The sequence below is a fragment of the Sebastes umbrosus genome, chromosome 11 (genome assembly GCF_015220745.1).
Source record: "Sebastes umbrosus isolate fSebUmb1 chromosome 11, fSebUmb1.pri, whole genome shotgun sequence".
Classification (NCBI taxonomy): Eukaryota; Metazoa; Chordata; class Actinopteri; order Perciformes; family Sebastidae; genus Sebastes; species Sebastes umbrosus.
The window spans coordinates 20,842,275-20,867,006 of NC_051279.1; the positions used below are offsets into that span (position 1 = coordinate 20,842,275).

Below are 24,732 nucleotides of genomic sequence, written 5' to 3' on the forward strand. Positions count from 1 at the left end.
CACTAATCTGACACTCTTTTTTTTTTTAACCACTTCCGTACATATGGATGGATGGTTGGCTGTACTTTATTGATCCTAAAATTGGAGGATTTTAATTGAAATGATTGTGTTACAGCAGCAGGTTATCCAGGCAATGCACCGGAACAGTAAATAAAATGTACATATCGACGCTAGAGAAATATATCCATAGAATACACAATATAAAGAATATTGCAATACACTGTAAATATACCCGACTACTAGGGCTGTGTATTGGCAAGAATCAGGCGATACGATACGTATCATGATACAGGGGATTTGCATTCATCACAGTCCATGTAACATCCAACATCATAGCACTACTTTGAGAGGGCACATTTTTACAAATGAAATAAAGTATTGACATCTTTTGCATGTAAACTACCAATTAAAATTCTATACAGTGTTTTTGAGAATCAATACAATATCACAAAACATAATACTCTATATTTTCAATATTTTCTTACACCCCTACAACTAGCTTAAAAAAATCTAAATTATAAACATGGAATAACCTACTTTATACATTAGCAAAGTGTGCAAGATACAATGTTTGTTCTGAAATAAAAAATAATTGAGGTAGTAAATGTGCAAATGTAGGAGCAAGAACAGAATGAATGGTTGAGACAGAAACTATAAAGCTGAGAGTCGTCTGTTAGACAGAGGTGAGGTGTTGTAGAGAGTTATTACTTCATGTAGGAAAGATTTTAGGAAGATGAGAGGAAACCTAAATGAATGATCCACATGTGGAACTTGGGTTGAAAAGAATATAAATGCATCATATTGAAAACAGCAATGCAGAACTACTGTAAGAAAAGAGAGAATTCTTTGTATCGACACAGATTTACAGGTGTACAGATTTATTGTCTCCCTCTCTTTCATGTGCCGTCCCTCGTGTCTTTTCTCTGTCTCACCTTGTGTTTTTTCTTTCTTTCTCTCTCTGATGCCGCTTTTCTCTCCCACTCTTTCTATCTTTATCACATCTCCGGCATTCTGTCCTCCTTTTCTCTCTCTCTCTCTCTCTCCCTCTCTGTTCTCCTCGCTCACTTCCTTCTTTCCCCTGGATCATTTCTTCTTTGGTGGTGCGACCATCACAGCAGTGATAAGGGTTCTTCTGTAAATAAATAACCCTGAACTTTCAGAGCTGCAGCTTTGAGGAATTGCGTGGGAGCAGCAGCATCAGCAGCCTGGGGGGGTGGGAGGGGTGTGTGTGTGCTGCATGGTGGGCAGTGGGAGGTGGGTTTTTGGTGGTAATTGCAGCCGCCTACTCTGTTTATCTTCACAGCTGATCCCTAGATAATGCAATTCTCAAACAAGTGAGAGCGCTTCGAGTGGTGAAGCAGCAGAAGATGTCTCACTGCTCAGTCCCTGAACTGAAAGATTTATAGCCACATAGAGGGATAGAGAGGTATTTCATAATGAGATATCACTAATTCAATAATGGAAAAGTGCACTTTTTAAACGCCTGCTATGTAGAGTAGTGTGTGCACCACAGCTGGATACAGATTTTAAAAGTTTCTGGCATTTTCAAATTTCTCAATCTCAGTGGTACTGTGGTTATTTTGGTGGAATAAACTTCTTTTTTTTTTTAACCTATCCCTGTGATATTGTGTTTTCAGAGTCAGACACCCATTTCGTCCCTGACCCAGAAGCACTCCGTGACGTGCGGGACACCTTGCGTGAACCTCTGCCACCTAAACAGTCCGTCATGCCTCCAAAGTGGCTAATGACCTCCGCCCCCGAACCTGGCAGCAAGGGTCCCCCTCGCACCCCGTCCAACCACCCCTCGACCCAGTACGGCTCTCCCTCCAACCCCTTGGCCGTGGCGCCCAAACCCGTCAGGTCCGTCTCCTCTGCGGGCGCGTCCACTCAGCAGTCTTCCTGTGTAGCCCCGATCGCCACCTCTCACGTCGCCAAACAGCCCCCTCAGCCTCCGCCCAAGCCTGTGAACAGGGGCAACCCCAACATGCTGGGTAAGTTCTGCTGAAGGAGGGTATCAACATGATCACATGCAGCCTACATCAACTGGCTCAAGTGTGCATCATGAACACTCAAATGTCTGCTCACTTAGCATGTAGCTTTCCCCACTGGCGAATACTATTAATATGTACATTAATGAGTCAGTGCACAACTGTTGGCAGAAGAGAAGTCTTCAACACAGCTAGCTACAGTACACATATCCTGGTAATGATGTGATCTGAACAGCTTGAGAAGCTTTTCCCCAGCTAATTACTTATTACGCCTGGGCTATTTTAGCGGCAACTTTTTCCCAGAATTTTAACTCTCTGAAGATAACAGGGACTCTTGTGGCTGTGGGACGCTGCTCGCACAGATGCAGTGTAGTGGTGGTTGTTGTTGTTTACTGTGGGTTTGTCTCATCTGGGATCTTGCCTTAATTCACGCTTGGGCAAGGCTGTCTACGTTGATTCATTTTTAGCTTATCAGCTGATGATTTTTGGTACCTTAAAAAATGTCTTCACTTCTTGTCATGCCTTTTAGTTGCATCTGTGCGTCAGTTTTTTTGTTATGATATGCTGTGAGATGTTGTCTTTTTTCTCACATATTTGTCACGTCATCAGATAGTCATGCAACTAGTCGAATGGGGTAAAATATTACTGTACGACCTGTTGTCACTTGAGGCTAAATTGGTTATCACTTGGAAACTAACAGTATTTTCAGCTTCAAAAGCTTTGGTCTACCAAGAATAGGCCAACCACAAATCTAATTTAGGGAACAAAAATCCGTTGATGCAGTTGTTGACAGTTTGCCGAAGCTTTCCGTGAAGTCCAAGTTGCTTAACATTAAAACCTTCAAAGAATTGTTCGATATTTTAAGAGGTACACATTTGCTTTCTCGCTCAGAGTTGACATAAAGAGAGAAAATCGATACCACTCTCATATCGCTCCCTTAAAGAGGACCTATTATGCTTTTGTGCTTTTTCTCTTTCCTTTAGTGTGTTATTTAGTTTTTTGTGCATGTAAAAGGTCTGCAAAGTTACCCCCACAGAAACACTGCTCCTGAACTGCCTGAAACGCCTTGCTTCCTCTGTAACATGGTGATGTCATCAAGTAACACATTTGCATAATACCTGTCCAGCAGCTAGTTTGGCCAGCCCTCAAACAAAGCTAGTTAGAGCGGAGCCGGGAGTGGAGACCGAAGAGTTTGGTTCGATTGACCAATCACGACAGAGTGGGCCAGCTGACCAATCAGAGCAGAGTTAGTATGAGAAAAATAAAGCGTTTATTGAACATTAAATTATGTAAACACGCTCTAGTAGAAACCCAAAATACAAGTATGCACCTGAAAATAAGCATTATAGGTCCTCTTTAAATATGAAGCTACCGCCTGGAATCAGTTAGCTTAGCTTAGCTAAAACCACGACTTGTTGTTTTTACACTTTTTCACACTAGGTGGATTTTGTTACCAGAGCGAGGCTAACTCCAGATTCAGCTAAACTAACTTTCTCCTTGTTGTAGTTGCTTCGTATTGAACAGACAGACACGAGCATGGTGTCAATCTTCTCATCTAACTCTTGGCAAGAAAACAAATAAGCGTTTTTCCCACAATGTAGTTGAATTTTTTTTCAATAGAATGACAAGCATTTAGAGCAACAACAGCCCTTCTTCATAGCGCACTCTATACATACAACACATACAGTACCACCATGTACCTCCATTCAATAAACAGTCCAGCTGAAGGCCTCCGTCTCCTCCCTGTTAGTCTCCGCCCTGCAGGGGGGAGAGAACGCTCAGCTTCCGCTCTACTGGTCCTGCTGGAAGCGAGAGTGCGACTACGATGTCTACCTGTCCCTGCCCGTCTACCTGTGCCGGCGGGCCGGAGGCCTGCGTCCAGGTAAAAAGGAGGCCCTCTGGTATCTCTGTGGCCAGGGTGCCCGTGTCTGGAATGCCCCCCTTCAGCGTCTGCGTTCTTCATCGTGTCGCGTCCTTTTCTCGCTGCCAACATATTTCCCCTCCCCCCTCAACGCCTTTAACTTGTTGACTGGCCTTGATTGCTATTCTCTGGATGTGGTATATAAGAGCCGCATGCACATAATGAGCTGATAATGAGTGTGCTGGGTGCTTTGTGTACGTGAGAGGCGACTTCTCTGTGTGAGTGAGCACGGAGCGGTTGAATGTTCTCAATGCTGTACTCTCTCTCATTTGGCATGTGAATGAGGGAGAGCCTTCAGCAGGTTCCAGCCTGCAAAGCATCAAGTGAATTTTATAGTGCTAATCCACTCAGCTTCTGCTCAACTGGGATGGATGGATGGATATGAATGAATGGATGGATGGATGGATGAATGAAGGGGGCTAAAGGGTTCTAACATTAGGGCTTGACTTTATTTAGAGAGGGAGATGTAATCCAGTTCAGTTTAGTCTACTGCATGTTTCAAGTCTGGTAACACTGATCTCTTATTACGCCTCAGTAGCACGGCTACGGCTTTTAACAGTGATGTGGCTGTTCTACAGAGTTTCAAGAATTCAAATATACACATGTGCATGCAAACAATTGGAGGTTTTGCAATTTGGCTTTCTTATGAGCTTTTTGGCACTTTAAAGCTGCAGTCAGTAACATTGAGTTAAGTTATTTTTTATAAACGGTCACTATTTCCTGACAGTAGTACATCAAACAGATAATCTGTGAAAAAAATCATGTTCCTCTGTGTCCTCTTTGCTTCTAATGGCATTTGCAAGATTTCACAGATTATCTGTCTCATGCACTACTGTCAGTATATAATGACAATTTTATAAGAATAACTAAGATGCTTATAAAACCAGGTTTCACGGCAGGTTATGAATCTGGCTGTGTAGAGCATGTAGGCTGTATGTACCTTCTTCGTCTCTGTGACCTGGGGCACATGCTGCACACTGGTTTGTGAGGGCAGTGCGTGCATTCATGTTGACACAGTCATGTGACCTGACACACTATATGCACGCAGTAATGCTCAGTCAGACATGTAATGCTAGTATTTATATTTGTTCATGTGTATTCTGTCATGTTGGGTACATCATTCTCGCAGAGCTGATGCATGTGCACTCATGTCACAGCGGCAAACTAGATAGAAAAACAAAGCTCGCAACTCACTCACAGGCTTAAACTTTATCTATTTTGCTTTATGATTAGATGTATTAACTGTTTTTTTTCATTTGCAGGTGACTTCACCCAAGCCGGCGGAGGTGCCAGTCTTGTGCCAGCCAAGCCCTCTCCACCGATGCCTCCTAAGAGGACCACCCCCGTCACCAAACGCAACCCGGAGGACTCGAGCCATCCCATCATCCCCTCACCGCTTTCTCTGGAGGACCACAGCAACCTCCCTATGGGCTTTCAGCTGCCTCCCGCTCCTCCCTCCCCTCCCCTGCCAACACACAAACCACCTTCTCCTCCCCGCCAACACATACACAGCCACCACCTCCACCATCAGCACTCCTATCCCCACCCACTGCCCCAACCCATACCCATGCTGTTTGACCCTCCAAGCCCGACCAACGAGTCTCCTCAGCGCCCAGCTCCTGTCCCGCTGCACATCATGATCCAGCGAGCCCTGTCCAGTCCCGGCCCGGCTCAGCCGCATCCAGACGGGTCGCAGCGTGCACACGCGCTGCTTTTCGAAACCCCTCAGGACTACCAAGGTGGTCGCCCCCTTCCCGTCAGCATCCAACCACTAAAAGTGTGAGTTTCTCAGTGCACAATAATGGAATGGTTACATGACAAAGAGGGCCGCTCAAAAAAAAATATTTCAAGGCTTCTACCTACATGAGATCCAGCTTTGCATGCGGCCATGAGCAGCTTGGAGCAAATCTCACCCCGATCATTACAAAGTCAAGTATAGCTAGAAGGTTGAAGGTGGGATATGGCTCCCAGTACGGCTAAAGCACTTTCATTTACATTTTAATTTGGTAAAAACCTGTTTAATTTAAAAGTCAATCTTGTTTTAAGTGCAAAAGCTGCTTCTGAATTAGTTAAAAAAAACGCACAGACATGCTTCATCCGTATCCATAATGCTTGTGTATGTATTCATTTTCTATTTACATTAGATCTGAAGATGACTACTCAGAGGAGGAAGAGGAAGACGAGGAAGATGACGAGGAAGAGGAGGAGTACGACGGGGAGATACCCCAGCCAGAGCTGGAGCCACGGAGTCGCAGATGCATGATCGGAGACGCCGGCGTTTGTGTCAACAGCAGTGAGGAGGAGGAGGAAGAAGAGGAGGAAGGCGACGAGGAAGGAGAGCATGACATGCGCGGGGAGGACAGCGACTCAGACGGTCCTGTGCTTTATAAAGATGAAGACTCGGATGAAGATGAGGAGGATGAACCCCCAATTAGTAAGCATAACCATATTTTATGAAAATACTAGGGCTGTCAATCGATTCGAATTTTTAGGTAATCACATTTTTTTTATCTTTTCAAAATGTACCTTAAAGGGAGATTTGTCAAGTATTTAATACTCTTATCAACATGGGAGTGGGCAAATATGCTGCTTTATGCAAATGTATGTATGAATCTATTATTGGAGATCAATTAACAACACAAAACAATGACAAATTTTGTTCAGAAACCCTCACAGGTACTGCATTTAGCATAAAGAAATATGCTCAAATCATATAACATGGCAAACTGAAGCTCAACAGGCAACAACAGCTGTCAGTGTGCTGACTTGACTATGACTTGCCCCAAACTGCGTGTGATTATCATAAAGTGGGCATGTCTGTAAAGGGGAGACTCGTGGGTACCCAGAGAACCCATTTTCATTTACATATCTTGAGGTCAGAGGTCAAGGGACCCCTTTGAAAATGGCCATGCCAAAATTTTGCTTTATCGCGTTAACTTTGACAGCCCTAGAAATTATGAAAATGTAATGTTTTTTTAATTCAAGACTTTTGCATTGTTTTTTTGTGGGCCTCCTTCACACCTGACCACGTCTCTGCTTGGCTTTCATCCAGGTGCGCTGGCCAGCAGGGTCAAGAGGAAGGACACCCTGGCTCTGAAGCTGAGTAGCCGTCCCTGCGCCCCAGAGAGGGACAGGTTTATCCACGAGAGGAACAACAGAGACGACCAGCCACCAGGACAGACCGGCCTCACCTGGCAGAGCAGGGAGCAGTGGGAGGCCATCCGCACACAGATCGGCTCTGCACTCACAAGGTACAGACACACATCATCACACTTACTCCATTTCTTTTGTATCCTTTAAACTGACAACAGTGAAGGTGCATTTCCTGAAGAAATCTGGATCATTTCTTAGATCTTTGTCCTAGTTATTGCCTGAAATACAAAGTGTTGGAACTGTGTAAAAATAGTCCTACTCTTTTCTTTTTTTTTCTTTTCCAATTCAGGCGACTTAGCCAGAGACCCTCTGCTGAGGAGCTCGAGCAAAGAAACATCCTTCAGCGTTAGTATCAAATCTTTCCTTTCCTTTTCACCTTTATTATCCGTTACTGGACCTTATAATTCCTTCACTAAGTAAATTCAGTTTTGAGTCTGCTGCTCTTTGGCTTTGGACTCATTTTTTGTGGGTTTTAACAAACTTCACAGCTCAATTTGGACTGATGATTTGTCCATGAATTAATCTTATTTATGTAAATAATGCCACATTTTAACATTGTTGAGCCAAGTCTTGACCGTGTACAAAAGATAACATTTTAAACATGCAGTAATAGCAAGACTTTACACTTGAAAAGACAGTTTGAAGTTCAGTGTCTAATTTTAGAAACTGCTTTTACTCTACCTTTGGTGCACGTCAAGCCTGACTTTCATGCAGCATCTAAATATAGCTTCTGTTGTTGTTGTTTTTTCAGCCAAAAATCCGGCTGACAGACAAGCTGAGGTTAGAGAGATCAAGCGGCGGCTGACCAGGAAGGTGAGGCAGCACATCCACAACAGACATCTGAGTGTCAAATCATATATTTACTGAATATTAAACTGACATCTGTTTATTGCAGCTGAGTCAAAGACCCACAGTCGCAGAACTACAGGCGAGAAAAATCCTGCGGTTCCACGAGTACGTGGAAGTCACAGATGCCAACGATTATGATCGGAGAGCAGAGAAGCCGTGGACCAAGCTGACTCCCGCTGACAAGGTGCCATGTCCAGCAAGCACTTGACAAACCCGACAAATCTCCGAGCAGTAGATTGTGTTTCACATAATTTCCTTTTATGTTCACACTAACTCTCTCTTTCCTGTTGCTTTGTCTAGGCGGCCATCCGTAAGGAGCTCAACGATTATAAGAGCACTGAAATGGAGGTTCACGAAGAGAGCAGAATCTACACGAGGTATTCCTTTTTAACAGATGGATCTTGACATTATACTCCTTCAGATTTCAGTCCTGGTTCATTCGGTGTCACCTGTGGTTACCGTGGTAACAGCAAGTGCGGTTTAATACTACAGCAAATACTCTGTGTGCAGCTACTGTGTCAACAGAAGAGCAACTGCGGTATCTGTTTACACACAACCAGATTAACTGGTGTGGTTTTATTAAAGAATTCAGTTAATAAACTGCCTTTTTTTTCCATCGTGCCATGAGCAACCAATCTGATTTCATGGTGTGTACACAGGGCAAGTAGTTTTCCACACAACACCAGGGCAAGGTGAGGGGAGTTTGTTATCTTGCTTAGAAGTTGGAGGTATGCAGCCTGTTTCCTGCAACTCTTCATCTAACAGGTCACTGTGGCTGTTTCGTCTTGTTCCATTACTCTCTGCCATTGATGAAAAATGCTGCAAATGACTTTTGTCTTGTCTTGTAGAAGAAGGATTGCTCTCAGCACTCTAACCTCGGTGACAAAATACATCGTGTTTCCTGTGACTGCTTCACAATAAAAGCCACCTCATGTTTCACCTAAATACTTTTAATGGGAAGCAGCAGCAGAAATATTCGGTGACTTGATACAGCGTTAAGAGAGTGAACAGTAAACAGTGATGTTTGATTTCCTGAAAGGATTATGACTTTAAACAGAATATGAATGTCTCTTCATGCCTCATGAGATCCTTTTATTTTCTAGGTTTCATCGGCCTTAGCCCCCCCCATCTTCGCGGATAATGAAGCACTTAAGATCTCTGCGTGGCCAGAAGCTGCTCCCTATGCAGACAGATCGCCCTTTTACATTTCCCGAATGTACTGTACAGATTATCAGAGAAAGCCTGGAACTGACTCGAAACAAGAATGCTTCTCGCTTGCCCTCCATCGCCCTCCCACTACATTGCTTTCACTAGACTGAGGTGGCGGTGTCGGTGGTGGGGTGAGGACCAGATGCAGTATTTCTCCCGGACAACAGGGGGAACCACGTGCCAATGAAGCGGGGAGGTGGCAGAGGACCTACAGGGCTGACTCTCACTCTGCTGTGAGGTGGTACCCCTCAGGGACTTGGATCTAGTTACAACCTTTAACGCGGCCTCATTCTGTGTTGCCTTTTTTCTTCTTTACTGTATATGGAAAAGCTAATTCATCTTGTTAATGTAATAACATACAATAATAATAGTAATAATAATGATGATGACTTGTAATACTCCACACAGTAATAATAAGATAAGAGACAAACGGCCGCAGTGAGAAGAGCGGGCTGGAGGATGAAGACTGGGATATTCTGTTATAGGACTGGACATCTCTGGGATATTGTGTGTGTGTGTTTTATATAAATTGTGTACAGACTGCTATTGTTATACCTTAGAATGAAACTTGGAAAGATCTAATTACAAAATATTCTGTAATGCACAAGATATTTTATATTGTAATTTTGATCACATGAGTAGTGACAGCTTTTATTTGAGCCTTTTATTTTTTATTTGGCTTGCCTGTATTTAATGGTTGTGATGTGAGGTGGCCATTTAAGCATCAATCTAGATATAGAAACAGGTGCGGGTCAGGAGGCTTGTTGGTGTTTTTATGTGTGCCAACATACCCAATGCCTAAAGGACTATAGGATACTGGTTTTCATATCACTGATTTCTGCAATCCACTGCATGAGCCAACACAGAATCCAATGCCATTGGATCTGGATAATCTCTCTTCATTTATACTTTTTTATGAGTTTTTGTACTTCCCTTTAAAGATCAAACATGCAATGCATTCTGTAGCCATTTTGAATAAGGTCATGCTAGTAGTGTCTATACTAAGGGTTAAATGTAAGTTGCTGTGCGTGTAGATCAGGGATTTATCCAAAAAATCAGAAAATGTATAAACGGTCAACAGGGAGTCACTTTGGCTGGAACCTTTTGAAACTGCAGAAGTGTTTTATCTTGTATTGTTGTCTGGCCAGTAGCTTACAGGGTTATCTATGCTGTGTACAGGTTGATATAGGTTTAACGGATGCTTGTGTATATCTTGTCTTCCTTTCATTTGAAAAGAAATTTTAAATATAAAAGTATTATAGGTTGCTATTTTTTTAAGCACAGAATATTAGTTTATGATTAAATGCTACAAGAATGGGAATATGAAAGTGTACCTTTTCTGTAAAACTAAGTTCCTTTTTAATTGAATGTGGAATTGTATGGAATGACAGTTTTTCTTTTTAATTGTAAATAGTCACATCCGGATCTAATTAAAAATCTTACAATTCCTTGAACGGTCTGTGCGATGGCTCTGCACACAGCTCTTTAATCAATAGACCTGTCTTGCCTATTGATGCTTTCAGGTGGAGGATTGTAGGGAAAATTTTAATTGGAACCTCTAAAATAAGAATTAAAGGCTGCAGTGACACCTGGTGGAAGGGTCCGTCTATGTCTGTCACTGAGGAGCTGAACTTGGAGATAGCTTTAGATGCAGCATGCATAATGTAAGTGTCTATAGGAAGCTTGGAATACATTTGGTTTTCTAAATGCACACGCCAAAGGTTTAAAGCTGTATATTTTGTAAACAATGAATGTAAAATCTCATCAGTGATCTTATATGATGAGGTGATGCTGAAGAAGTTGCATTGTTGCAGCAGAAGAATAAAGGCCAGAAATTGACAAAAGACAAATAATATGTACAGATTGCAAAACAACAGTAGAATTTAGATTAAATGAATAATGGGGGGAAAACAGCATCATCAGATTGCTACACTATATACGGGGCACATACTGGGTGATCATGTAAAAAAAAAAAGAAATACCCAAGCATTGGAAGATATTTATGGTTTGGGATAATTGTACAGATTATACAGAGACATAAAAGGTAAAGAGTCACACCGAATTTAACATGAAAGTAGCATTGCTATGTTGTAGTGATAGACATAAACTAAAACACAATACACAATCTAGTAGAACAAAGACTGAACTAAATACTCTCTAACTCTAATATATATTACAAGTGGAGTACATTCACTTTTACACTGGCCATAATTCATAATGTCATGTTCTCATGTATCATTTTTTATCTTTACTTGATTATACATATCATATAAACAATGCCCGTAGGTGTGAATGTGAGCGTGGATGGTTGTCTGTCTCTATGTGTCAGCCCTGTGATAGTCTGACGACCTGTCCAGGGTGTACCCCGCCTTCGTCCAATGTCAGCTGGGATCAGCTGCATGACACAGGTAGTCTGAAAAAAATCCCTTGCCTCTGTGTCCTCCGGTGCTCCTAATGGCATCTGCAAGATTTCACATACCAGAAGAAAACAACCAATCAGAGCCAAACTGGAGCCTTGCCGTCTCTGAGCAGCTGTCAATCACTCGCAAACTCCAATCAAACAGTCAAACTAGGCAGCGCTGATCAAATATGAATCAATATTCTGTTACTGTAATGCATATTTCTCACCTCAGATGTTTTCAGAAACATCTTGTAGAGTACTGTTTAGCTGTAAAATGAGAAAGTTTGCGACCCAGCAGCCATGTTAAGATCTGCTGAGCCAATAGGAACACTCAATAGAAACGCTCTCTCTGAAATGACCTGTGATTGGCCAAAGTCTCCCATCACGGGCTAGATTTCTTAAAGCCTAAAAACAGAGCCATGAGGAGGTGCAGAAGTCTAGTTGTCTCTCAGAACACTTGAATTACAATATGCTGAAAAGTTATTATGGATTTTTTTGCCCAATGATGCCAATAACATTCTGCCTATGCAGGTTTAACACATATAGCTTCTGAAATACAATACATTGTTATAGTTTATAATAATAATGTATACTATATAATCATAGATAATGGTATACATTATTGAGATGTGCACAACACAAAGCGTCTGGGTCAGTCTGTCTTGCTGGTAGCCATCAGGCTCCACAACCAAGGCTGACCCCCACATGAAAACTGCACTATCTGGACTATCTGGACTATCTGGAGTATCTGCACTACCTGCAACCACCTCTCCTAACCACTGGTGCACTTTAAACTTACTTTACACTACATCCCATATACCATTTTATAGACTGCACATATAACATCTATTTATTGTACAATACATTTTTCTTATTGACGGACGGTACACGCCATGTCCATTCACTATGTCCATTCACTATGTTTATTCACTATGTCCATTCACTATGTCCATTCACTATGTATATTCTGTATTTCTATTTATTGTTTTATAATCTTTTTGTACACCTTTACCTCTGTATCTGTGCTTTGCTGCTTTTACACCTGAATTTCCCCCCGGGGCTTAATGAAGGTTCATTTTATCTTATCTTATCATCTTATTATGGATGCATACAGTCTGTGATAAGATGCAACATGAGCATGCCACTTACATGCAGCAGTATCAAATAATTGTGATTTAACCCTCACAGGAGACATTCTGCTGCATAATCCGTCCATTTACTTTTATGATTGTTGATACTTGATTTTACTTATTAAATTTTGAATGCAGGACTTTTACTTTCTTCCACCTCCTGCAGGTTTTAATGGTGCTACTGTCTCTTTAAGGACGCAGGACGTCCTCTACTTGACGTCGTGCGTAATCTGTGGTGCGTAATCTCCAGACGACCGGGAACAGAACAAGCTGTCCACATTCACATGTAGACAAACTTCAAACTACTACATCTCACAGGTTAGTGCACTATCAAGTTCCTAAACTGTCCAACCGGGAAAAGACGAGCATAATAAACGCTGCTTAAGCATAACGTTATTTAGTTTAATCAATAAACGATGTTATTATAGTTCATTCATCCACGAATGTCATGCTAACGCTGCTAGCTAGTTAGCATTAGCTAGTGTCACAGCTATACTTTAATGGTAACATGTGCCATGTGGTTAAAAACGTGACTTTTGCATCCTACATTCATGCTGTATTATTAGCCCAATGTGTCACCTTTATTTACAATGAAGAAGAGGAGTGGAAGCTCAGCCATGGAGGTTACAACTCGTTGTGTAAGATAGCTATCTGAGTGTTAGCAAGGACACATGGGTGAGTTACAGCCAGCCTTAGATCACGATGCTTATTTTAAACTGCACTATGACTAATGTTAAAACACTGGCAGCACTCTCTATAGACATGTCCCTCTCTGAGACATGTCCTTAAGAAAAGTGAGTGACCCCAGTTTAAATTGTGGCAGCTACTATGTAGAGGATCATTTCACAACAGCATGGTGGAGCAGAGGAAGCAGAGGAAGCACAACTGTCTGCAGACTGTGTGAGCCAGCCAGCAGACATTGACGTGACTCTGACAGCTGCTGAACCACAAACAGCTCCTCCTGGTTAAATAAGGACTGATTGTGTCTGTTGCCAGGAGGCTTGTGAGTTTATGGATCATGGATTGGCTGCATGTTAGGGCTGTTGCTGTTTGCTGTGAAGGGATTTCCCCTGCAGTGATGATGGTTGGCTCAACAGGGCATTATGCAGTACTATTGACATTTTTATTTATTTTTATTTTTTTTGCAAATTACTTCATTTATCCTGATTTAATTGCTATATAAATAGGCTAGGCTATTATTAGGTATATTATTGTTTTTTAGATGACTGTTTTAAAACTGTTGAAATTAGGGATGCACTATTTTTATATATATGTGTGTGTATGTGTATATATATGTGTGTGTATATATATATATATGTGTGTATATATATATATGTATGTATATGTGTATATATATGTATGTATATGTATGTATGTATGTATATATATGTATGTATATATTTATATATATCTATGTATATATTTATATATATATGTATGTATGTGTGTGTGTGTGTATGTATATATATATATATATATATATATATATATATATATATGTGTGTGTGTGTGTATATATATATATATTTATATATTTATTTATTTATTTTAAATTATTATTTTTATTTTTTTCTCTTATTATTATTATTTCATGACTTATTTGCGGATACTCTCCCTGTGTTGTATTCTTTTGTATTCAGGTGTGGAAGCAGCAAAGCGCAGATACAGAGTTATGGGTGTACAAAAAGATTATAAAACAATAAATAGAAATACAGAATATACATAGTGAATGAACATAGCGTGTACCGTCCGTCAATAAAAAAATGTAGTGTACAATAAATAGATGTAATATGTGCAGTCTATAAAATGTTATATGGGATGTAGTGTAAAGTAAGTTTAACGTTTAAAGTGTACCAGTGGTTAGGAGAGGTGGTTGCAGGTAGTGCAGATAGATGCAGGTAGTCCAGATAGTCCAGATAGTGCAGTTTTCATGTGGGGGTCAGCCTTGGTTGTGGAGCCTGATGGCTACCAGCAAGAAGGACTGACCCAGATGCTTTGTGTTGTGCCGAGGGGGGATGAGTCTATGACTGAAGGTGCTGTATTAACAAGGTTTACACTTAAATTGTAATTCCTTTTAATTTTGAAGATTTTTTTTTACCAAGTTGCTGGTGTACAATTTATTATTTTAATGATAAAGAACACATTAAATTAATTTATATGTATGTATTTATTGGTCACATTTAGTTTTACAAGGAAAGCAATGTTTGGTTGAGGGTCAAGGAAGAGCTCTTGCTCTGTAAATATGCAAAGTTGAGCAATTTCTTCCGTAGTGTTTTTCTCACGTACAGCTCAGTGACTTGTGCAAGTGCAAGTGTTGGTTATAAAAATCTTACACCATTCTCCTCTCATGTTTTTCCCAGAGTCCTTAAGTGTTGCTGTCATGCCTGCTAAAAAGACCCCCACCAAGAGGAAGTTCGACCCTATTGTTGAGGATGCTAAAGACCTCAAGAAAGTGAAAGGTAAATCACTGGCCTTTTCAAAAAAGGTCGATAAAGGCAACCAGACTGGACTAGACAATGAGGCTTAATTTAAACATGCACAATAGATTTCTAACTTGAAGAACCAATTCAAATTACTGTTAAGATAATACACATACACAGTTTATGGGAGGACATGTCACACTCACACAACCACAATTTTTACCAATTGTCTCATGTCCTATGCTCGTATTTGTTTATTCATGCCAACGTCAAGTTTGACCTTGTAAGTCTAAAAAAAACATCTAAGATCAAATTAAACAACTGGTATGAAATTGTGTGTGTTTGTTTGTGTGTAACAGTTTTCCACAGGAGTCATGGCAAGGAGGCAGGTCAGGTTCTTGCTCTGGGCCAGGGTGAAGTTGGACAGTTGGGTCTAGGCGAGGACATCATGGAGAGGAAGAAACCGGCTCTTGTGTCTCTGCCAGAGAAAGTTGTGCAAGTGATAGCTGGAGGCATGCACACTGTGTGCCTCGGCGACACTGGCCATGTAAGGAATCACCTGTCTTTATTTCTTTTAAAATGATTATTGTATGGCTAATGCTATCGCTCCCTGATAACATTTTGACAAAGGGTCTTGAGTTTCCCAGATAAACTGATATTTTTTTTCTTTTGTAGGTCTACACTTTTGGCTGTAACGACGAAGGTGCCCTTGGTCGGGACACAACAGAGGAGGGTTCTGAGATGGTTCCAGCGAAGGTGGCATTGGAAGAGAAGGTGGTCCAGGTGTCGGCAGGGGACAGCCACACAGCTGCACTCACAGAGGATGGAACAGTCTACACGTGGGGCACCTTCAGGGTTAGTGACCTGCTGCTTTCAGCCATCTAGGCCTGTGCTCGGAAGTGTGCGTGTTTGTTTGTGTGTGAGATTTTCCCTACATCTCGTCAACAAGTGATATTTGTAGGGCTGCCCCCTGAAAGTCGATGAGTCGAGTCATCTGTCGTTGACCCCTCAGTCGTCATTTGATTTTTATTGGAGGCTAGATCTATGAAGAACTGTGTGCTCTTGTAAACAATCATAAACACATAGGTTGTATAGATATGAATGGTGATGACAAAAAAAAGTCACACCCACAAAGCATGGTAAACGAGACGGGGTTCTCGTTTCAAGACGGGTTGGGTGGGTTGCTAGCTGACAGTCTCACCAGGAGCAGGGCGCAGCAAGCACCACGGCCCCGGGAATCGGTGAGGTCCGGGCGAGGGGGGGTTAATGTAAAGCTCATGGCCGAAGCCACGAGCCAACTTCACGCTGGGCCTTTCCAAGCTGACCTAGAGCCGGTTGTGCATCACGGCCACAGAGGAATTGCGCCCGGCGAAGGCCAGCCAGCACCAGGGAGAGGATACTCACACATCGCTTGGTCGTCTCTGACCCGCTGAGTTGAATCCTCCGGGCAGACTGCGTGGACTCCACCTGTTGAGAACAGTACAAATATTTTCAGTTCATAACGAAACTGTGGCGGGCCGCATTTGACAATGTTAATGAGGTTGAAATCATCACTGAAATTAATTTTCAGCATTTCAGCAGTTTGTAGTGTTTTCCGATAAAATGACAAGACAGTTAAAAACCACATAAAACAATCTGCTCTCCATATATAATATCCTCCATATTAATGGTTTTGATTTTCCTTTTTACTCATTTGTCGTATCTCTGTGGTATTCGCAGTCTCATTTCCTTTCAGCCCCATTTGAATTGGATGCTACAAAAAAATTAAGTCGAAAGCTGTTCAGAGTTGCTCTTGACTGGAACTCAAGCAAATGACACAGAATTTCCAGCTGACTATTTGAATTGAACACTTAAAAGCTCATTAGCACAGAGCTTGAGTCTGAACATACTGTATTAATACTTTACGGGTTTGCTCATCTCTACTCAAAGCAAGGCAAAACGTGTCGGGTGCTTTTGGAAAACGGGGAAAAAAATCAGGGTAGACAGGAAGGCAATCTAGGCACTCCAAAATACTAAAACAAGTGGCAACGAGGAAGGAAATATATTAAAAGGCCTTCATTGTAGCGGCTAAATTGTTAGAAAAGCCAACATTTTCGACCATTGTAGATCTTCGTCGGGGCATTCAACAAGCATCCACTCTCCTTGCTGGCACTGAGTTAATGCTGTGTCCCCATTTGTAAAAACTTGTGTATACTGTACATATCAAAAATATACTCTCTTGGAGTATGATTACTGTTTGCAATAACCCAATCAAAGTCTTCTTTCTTTCATTCTTTTCATTTCCAATGCCAACCCTCCAACCTCAACCTACAGAGCAGAAACAAACCGTCCCACAAAATAGAAAAAACAACCCACCTTCCAGCTCACTCTTATGTCCTCAATTTGCCATAACATCAAGCTTTTATCTACACAGAGAACTCGAATGCCCACATATTCTGTTCTCCATTATATCACTTCATCAATAATTTTCTTTTAATGACTAGATAATGTATCCCTCCTCTCCTCTTGCACAGAGCTCCATCAACTGCAAACAAAAAAACTACACTTGACCATTATGGTGAACCATAAATGACTGATATCACTTCCATTTCATGCCTCTTCTTAATGTGAGGTCAAGTGCAGATTCATTTCCCGAAATAATGTCTATTCTAGTCATATCACCGTTATTCAAGCACACCGGGCTCTCTATATTCCTCAGTCTCTCGATTTATCAAACCAGTAGCATCTCACTAAAATGTCAACCCTCAAATCTTTTACTGTCTTGACCCTTAGTTTGGAAAACAAATCTTTGATACTTGAGTTGATAGGTCATTAACCACTCCTCATGTCGGTCCAGTTAGACTGAGAGGCTGTTCTGCTGCTGTAACAACAAATTAACTGTCAGGTTTAGACTCCTCACCTGCTGTGCTATAAATCATCCAGCATGAAAAGCAAACATGTTCTTCAGGTCCTTTCTCAACCCTGCAAGCCTATTTATCCCTATCAGTGTGTCTCTGTTTCCTCAGACCTGCCTAATTGCCTCTGCATCAGATATGTTCTTCCCATAGTCTGAGCTTTTGAACTTTTCCCCATCTCCATCTTACTGATTTCTGTAATCTTTGCTTCTTGCGGCTACATGACCAAATCTCTTACCGTAGCATGTTGTTCACATCGTAACTTATTAAAGAGAAAAGACATTCAAACATAGTTTGATGATCCTTCATCACGCTATTCTTCATTGTTTTCATCTCTCAGCGTTTATTATCACTCCTCCTCCTACTCATGGGTTTTTCATTATTAATACTCAGTGGCACAGTGGCAATTACATCTCTATTACCTCTGCCTACCTTCTGCAGATTTGACGGTGCTGAAATTAACTGTGTGAAACACCGTCTGTTTTGAAAAACATCCCTATTAACAGTGTTTTGTGAATTGTATTTTGAATATGTTTTATATGTGCATTATACAGTACATACATCCCATCAACTAATTTCCATTCAGAAGGAATCTTGGCAAGTCAAATATCTCCAATTGCATCGCCTGTATTGCTGAACTCCTTAACATCTCCATGTCTTTCATACTGATACTGCCTGTCTATTCTCAAAGCAGGTGCTTGTTTGTCACCTGGCTGTTTGCATCAGCCATATTTCCTCTTGCTGTACCACCATATTCTCACCATAATTACCCGACAATAAAGCTTATTTATATAGCACTAAAATCAGGATAAATTAAGTAACTTGCAAAGAAAAAAAAAATGGACACATGGATTTTGCATATCGCACTGTTGAGCCAATCATTATCACCGAAGTAGTGCATGGAAGTATGTGCAAATACTGTGCTGCTTGACCCAGCTCTGTAGTTGTTAATCAAAGCCTCTAAGAGGGAATTTAGTTATAACCAACCCAAACAAAAAGAAAAGAGGTAACTAAGAGGTAACTAAAATGTTTTTGTTTTTTTCTGGAAAAACATACAGCCACACTGCAAAAGACCAACAGTGTTAAAAAAAAAAACTGTGTTCCTAGTTTTAATTATCAGGTATCATTTATATCATTATAGCAACCATAGAAGCTTGTTGACCAAAGTGCTCCCATTTACAGCCATGCTATATCTTTCATAACCCAAAACATAAACATCATGTATCTCTGGGTTCTACTACTTATACTCTGGACCCTTGTTTTCCCAGGATAACAACGGTGTAATAGGTCTTCTGGAGCCCTTCGAAATATGCAAAGCTCCAGTCAAAGTCCCCATGACAGAACCTGTTGTGAAAATTGCGTCAGGTAAGAAACAGTCCTCTTTAATGCCATATATTTTTGTTTGCTCGAAGTTAATATGCAGCGTACAATGCTGCTGTTTTAATTTTCATGAATCCTTTTAATAGGTAGCAACCACCTTGTACTGGTTACACTGGAGGGGAATCTGTACACATCAGGCACGGCAGAGCAGGGGCAGCTGGGAAGAGTGCCTGAGCATTTTTCAGACAGAGGAGGCAGAAAAGGCCTCGGTAAGTAACGCGAGCTTTCCGAAGCCCAAACCATCAACACATGATGGAACTAAAGTGTTCAAGATTTTACATGTACATTAATCTCTGATTTGTGATTACATTAACAATAGATGTTTTCATGTCTTGTGTGTGTGTGTAATGTTTATGCTGTGGCGTTCTGGCTGACTGTGTCCTGTGATTTCAGGCCGGTTGCTGGTACCACAGATGGTAAAAATCAAAGGGAAAGTTCACTTCAAAGATGCCTTCTGTGGGGCGTACCACACTTTCGCTGTGTCAAAAGAGGGGCCTGTTTATGGGTTTGGTCTCGCCAACTATCACCAGCTGGGTTAGTATTGCGCATCAATGTTTAGTCCTTTTGATAATGTCTATTGATTAAACTTGTGTTATAACTTTAACTGCAGTAGTATCTGACACTGCTTTACAGTTAGCTATGAGTCAATTGCTCACATTCTGCTCTTAGGTAATTGCATCAGACGTTGTGATGTTATTTTATGTGTTCTTACACCTCTTTTTGTTAATTCAGGCACTAAAAACACCAAGATGTGTTTTGTCCCGGTAAAACTGGTTTGCTTCAAAAACTCTACCACCTCTTGGGTGGACTTCTCTGGAGGACAGCATCACTCTCTCTGCCTTGATGCTGAAGGTAAGCTACAACTAACTACATTCAAATTAAATAACTATGCTCAGACTGTGAGATCCCATCAAGACAGATTAATATACAACTGATGTTGCCAGTCATGTTTCAGCACTCAATTGTCAGCCGAGTCAAATCTGTTCTAAAAACTATAAATTGACAGTGATTGCCTATTTGTTTTTATTTTTGCAATTCAACAATATAACCCAAACCCTGGCTGAAAATGGTTGGAAAAAGTCAATAGATAAAAGAAGATATCAAGAATTACAAGAGACTACAATAAAAGTCTTTAAAATGTCAAAAGTATATTAAAACACAAAAGACAAAAGTAGAACTTTCTGCTTTGTGTAATTTTCTCCTAAAAACCTCTTTAGTTTGGTAACATGGTTGGAAAGCTGTTCTACAAGTAAGGGACACCAAGGACCCGGCAGGTTTAAAGTACGTTGACAAACGAACAATACATGAATCCCTTTTCCATTCATCTTTTAGGACAGGTATACAGCCTGGGCAGAGCGGAGTACGGTCGTCTCGGTCTGGGCGAAGCGGTAGAAGAAAAGAGTGATCCCACGCCTGTGATGGGGATGGAGCCGGCCAGCGGATTGTCATGTGGGGCGTCTGTCAGCTACGCCGTCACCAGAGAAGGTGAGAAATGCAGCAGAGGATTGAGGGATCAACTTCTGAGTCTGTTTCATAAAGAGTGTTACATATTGTTTGCTTTTGAGGCAATGAACCGCAACAAGTCCTCATACCTTAACGATAAAATGAGTTGTTTGACAGTGCCTTCAAAAACAATCTGTAGAACTCAAGTGTTTTCAGATCCACCACTTAGGAAAAGGTTGCCATTATGGTTAAAAAAAAAACTACTACAAGAACACAATCTCCTGTATCAAAGTCACACTCTTTGTACACACAACCATCCACATTGACCTGCTCCCTAACACGTTTATTGACAGTAAGACAGCAGCTTGCTTCTTCTGCCTTTATTACGGAGGATCGTCATTATTCACTCAAATGCAAAAGGCTTATGTCAGGAAAACACAAACTTACGTCATTTTAAGTATAGTTGGATGTAAAATAAATATCCATTATTACTGCAAGTTCTCTATACTGCCAGCTGATAGGAATTTTCTTTTCCAAACTGTGTGTCAACTTAATTTGTCTAATGTTTGCAATGAGCTTAGAGGGTTAAAAAAGGATGCTTACTCCACTTAACTGTTGGCAATGCTTGCTCCAGGATCCGTGTATGCCTGGGGCATGGGCACCAACCTGCAGCTCGGCACAGGAGAGGAGGATGACGAGTGGAGCCCTGCAAAGATGACCGGCAAGCAGCTGGAGAACCGCACAGTACTGATGGTCTCCAGTGGAGGGCAGCACACAGTCCTTTTGGTCAAAGACAAGCAGGAGAGCTGATGTCCATCTCACACAGCAGGGATCTTTTGATCTGTTTCAAGGTGGGGCCTTTTTTTCCACAATGCCTAAATCCGGGGAGGGGGTTGATCTGTATGCGACTAACTGTGCTGAGCCGAGGGAGTGCGAGAGGTTTGGGCGCTTTTATGAGACACTCTTCTCTTCCTGGTGTAGGGAAAAATATTCACGGATGTTCGGTAGACCATCACAAATGAGAGACTATTTTTTTTAAAATCTAGTTTTTGATGTTCCTTGAATTCTTTTCATTAAAAGTCATTAGTACGACTGTAAGGTGATATATGTGATGTTCGTGAATGGGACTGTTTGCATGTATGTAAAGGAAATGAGAGTGCAAGCCTTTTAATGACTTCCCCAAAACAACAGTCTTTTTAATGTTTTTCTTTTTTCTTTTCTTAGCAATACTGTAATTCCACTGACCTTGGTTCAGACAGGACATTTATACTCAATGAGTGATATGTGAGACTACTGTTCATTTTACCGAGGGCACACAATTGCTGTGACATTTGGACATTTGGTAGCGCGTCATACTTGATCCTGCATTTTGTTGCTTTTCCTGTCTAAAAATAAAGATACAATTTTAAGGTTTTTAAGCCTTTTCTTATCAATTCATCAAATATGTTGCAACCATGTTGATAATTGACTGATTGAGTTTATTTTTCATGCAAACATAACAAACATTTTCAGGTTTTGAGCTTATCAGATGCAAGCTTTTACTGCTTGTCTTTTTTCTTATGAGAACTTGTTCTATATATAAACTGCAAATCTTCTTGGTTTAGACTGTCGGTCAGGCAAAACAAACTATTTAAAAATGTCACCTTTGGTTTGGGAAATTGTGGTGGGCATTTTTAAACATTTTCTGGCATTATATAGACAAAACAATGAATTGATAAATCAACAAAATAGTTGGTAGTTACTGGTCATAATGAACATTTGTAGTTGCAGCCCTTTTATGCAGTAAACTCAAACATGTTGCCATGCTTGCAAATCTAAGATCTGTCTCATGCACTACTGTCAGGATATAGTGACCGTTTTATAAAAATAACTTTTTAATCATATTTGCTCCAGTTCTACCCACTGCAGCTTTTACAGTCTGCCTCTTTGTCCCAGTGTGTACCACCACTGCAGCAGAAGGAAGAACACATGGCCTTGTTGTAATGCCTTGGCAATAACAACAATAACAACACATTTAATTGAGTTCGGCCTTACTCTTACAGTAGTTCTGGGCTTTAACAATAGTCCTGCACAAAGTATTTTTCATCCGTTCTTGAACGGAGGTTCAGAAGAAGTTGCCCAGCAGTTGCACCCGAGCTGCTTTATGTCTATTATGTATGCAAACAACACATTCCATACACATAGAGTCATGAATGTAAATCAGGAACACTTGAGGATGCAAATGATGTTACAAGTGCATACATCAAAGCTACATGTTTTCGTGTTTTATCACGGGGTGATATGCACGGAGTCCTCGCTCGTCTCATCTTGCTTTCATCTGGCCAGAAGGACGATGATGAAGTATAAGGGCTGTGAAAAGCCCTCGTGGCAGAAAGCTTCTCAAAAAAGCTTTGAAATGCTAAAGTATCTTTCATAAGCAGTTAATTGATCAGAGTGAACCTCTTCCCCTGTTTGTTTTGCATCGCTGTTTGTCAGGAATACATTTCAAGGTCCACTGCTCATCAGTAATTGTTGTGCAGTGGCTGCGAGAGTCTTTTAAAGCGAGAGTGATGATTGTAAACCGTTTCCAATCCTTCTGTTCTGCCACTTCAACCTTTTTTTTTTGTGTGTGGAAAACATCTGCAATGGTTCAAGGTGTTAAAAGAAATGCAGCTTTGTTCATCCCACCTATTACAAATGTTTTTGAGAGACGTTGTGCAAAGAACATGAGGGGTTTTTCTTTTCTATATATATATTGTAGTGACAGTTACATAAAGTTAGCCTCAGGCGAAGACCTGCTACACTGCTGTACACGACATACTATTTTGTAAGAATGATCTTTTTCTACTATGATTAATATAATCTCTTTTGGCGATGACTCAACCAAAAAGATAATTGTTGCCTTTCTTCATTAATGAGTGGTTACGATGTCAAACACCGAGTAGAGTACAATATTCATCTTATCATTCACACTATTCCTTGAGAGTGATGACACTGATTAGGTGACCTTTAGACACGCACCTATTATTATTATTTTTGTCACCCACTGTGCCTGAATTTTAAGCAGCTTGTTTTTAACGATTTCATGAAACCTCCAGACCACCTTACATTTCTTAAACCTGTTAAAATGTATTTGTTGCATCTCTGGCCCTGTTGTATTAACAAGCGTCCTGAGTGATCAGATCACAAGTGGACAGCTCTAAGTACAGGTGTGAACGCACTCAAGACGCATTGAGGACGCATTGAGATCCGATCGCTCAGACCACATTCAGAGGCGGTCTGGGCCACATATGGCCACATTCTTTTAGCAGTATTATATTATATTGTGTGTATATATATTTTATTAAAGGTCCCATATTGTAGAAAGTGAGATTTTCAGGTTTTTTATATTATAAAGCAGGTTTAAGTACTATATAAATACTGTTAAACTATCAAAACGCTCAATATATGGAGAAATACACACAGCCTGTATTCAGAAATTGTGCGTTTGAAACAAGCCGTTAGGATTTCTGTCCATTTGTGATGTCACAAATATACAATATTTAGACCATTACACATTTTTAAATGTAAACATTTTGAAAGTGTCCCAGTTTATATCCTGTTGCAGTGTTTGTAAATAGCATCAGCTGACAGGAAGTAAACATGGACCCAAACTGTTGCCTAACAACGCAATTATGTTGAAATACACTAAAACGGAGCATTTGGGACAGAGGGTAAATACAGGTATATTCAGGCAGACCGTATGAGGAAAATAATGTTTTTTTTTTAACATTGATGCATGTAAACATGTTCTAGTAGAAACATAAAATACATGTATGAACCTGAAAATGAGCATAATATGGGACCTTTAAAATATATCTTAATTATAGGCTACATATCTACAGACTATCAGATTAGGCACGCAAAGTGCATTATTGTCATACTGTCGGAGATGTGGCTGTGTTTTTGCACGGAGCTGATGCCTG

The 24,732-nt window shown here is 40.8% G+C and overlaps 2 protein-coding genes across 13 annotated transcripts in view; both read left to right on the forward strand.

Moving 5' to 3' along the window:
• The window catches only part of phactr4b (phosphatase and actin regulator 4b), a 29,580-nt gene extending 19,006 nt beyond the window's left edge, over positions 1 to 10,574 (forward strand). For 10 of the 12 annotated variants that reach the window (XM_037784861.1, XM_037784858.1, XM_037784859.1 and 7 more), the window contains 10 exons: positions 1,638 to 1,991; positions 3,739 to 3,870; positions 5,172 to 5,688; positions 6,054 to 6,343; positions 6,962 to 7,160; positions 7,352 to 7,407; positions 7,814 to 7,875; positions 7,958 to 8,095; positions 8,212 to 8,288; positions 9,015 to 10,574. In XM_037784861.1, the coding sequence (XP_037640789.1) occupies positions 1,638 to 1,991; positions 3,739 to 3,870; positions 5,172 to 5,688; positions 6,054 to 6,343; positions 6,962 to 7,160; positions 7,352 to 7,407; positions 7,814 to 7,875; positions 7,958 to 8,095; positions 8,212 to 8,288; positions 9,015 to 9,030 (1,841 nt within the window). In that variant the 3' untranslated portion in view covers positions 9,031 to 10,574. The remainder of the gene's footprint in view (positions 1 to 1,637; positions 1,992 to 3,738; positions 3,871 to 5,171; positions 5,689 to 6,053; positions 6,344 to 6,961; positions 7,161 to 7,351; positions 7,408 to 7,813; positions 7,876 to 7,957; positions 8,096 to 8,211; positions 8,289 to 9,014) is intronic. The other 2 variants (XM_037784864.1, XM_037784862.1) reach the window with 1 other exon arrangement.
• Positions 10,575 to 12,823: 2,249 nt separating this feature from the next.
• Positions 12,824 to 22,201, forward strand: rcc1 (regulator of chromosome condensation 1). The gene is made up of 10 exons (XM_037785399.1): positions 12,824 to 12,969; positions 15,012 to 15,110; positions 15,431 to 15,618; positions 15,747 to 15,926; positions 19,234 to 19,330; positions 19,432 to 19,554; positions 19,739 to 19,879; positions 20,078 to 20,197; positions 20,678 to 20,830; positions 21,423 to 22,201. The coding sequence occupies exons 2-10, from the start codon at positions 15,032 to 15,034 to the stop codon at positions 21,596 to 21,598; spliced, it is 1,257 nt and encodes a 418-aa protein (XP_037641327.1). The 5' UTR covers positions 12,824 to 12,969; positions 15,012 to 15,031; the 3' UTR covers positions 21,599 to 22,201.
• The last annotated feature ends 2,531 nt before the right edge of the window (positions 22,202 to 24,732 follow it).

Excerpts from the sequence above, each read along its gene's own strand:
- rcc1 (XM_037785399.1), top strand. The coding sequence starts at position 15,032 with ATGCCTGCTAAAAAGACCCCCACCAAGAGGAAGTTCGACCCTATTGTT. Across the intron at positions 15,619-15,746 it reads GCCTCGGCGACACTGGCCAT|GTCTACACTTTTGGCTGTAA; the intron begins GTAAGGAATCAC and ends TTTCTTTTGTAG. Across the intron at positions 20,831-21,422 it reads CTACGCCGTCACCAGAGAAG|GATCCGTGTATGCCTGGGGC; the intron begins GTGAGAAATGCA and ends TGCTTGCTCCAG.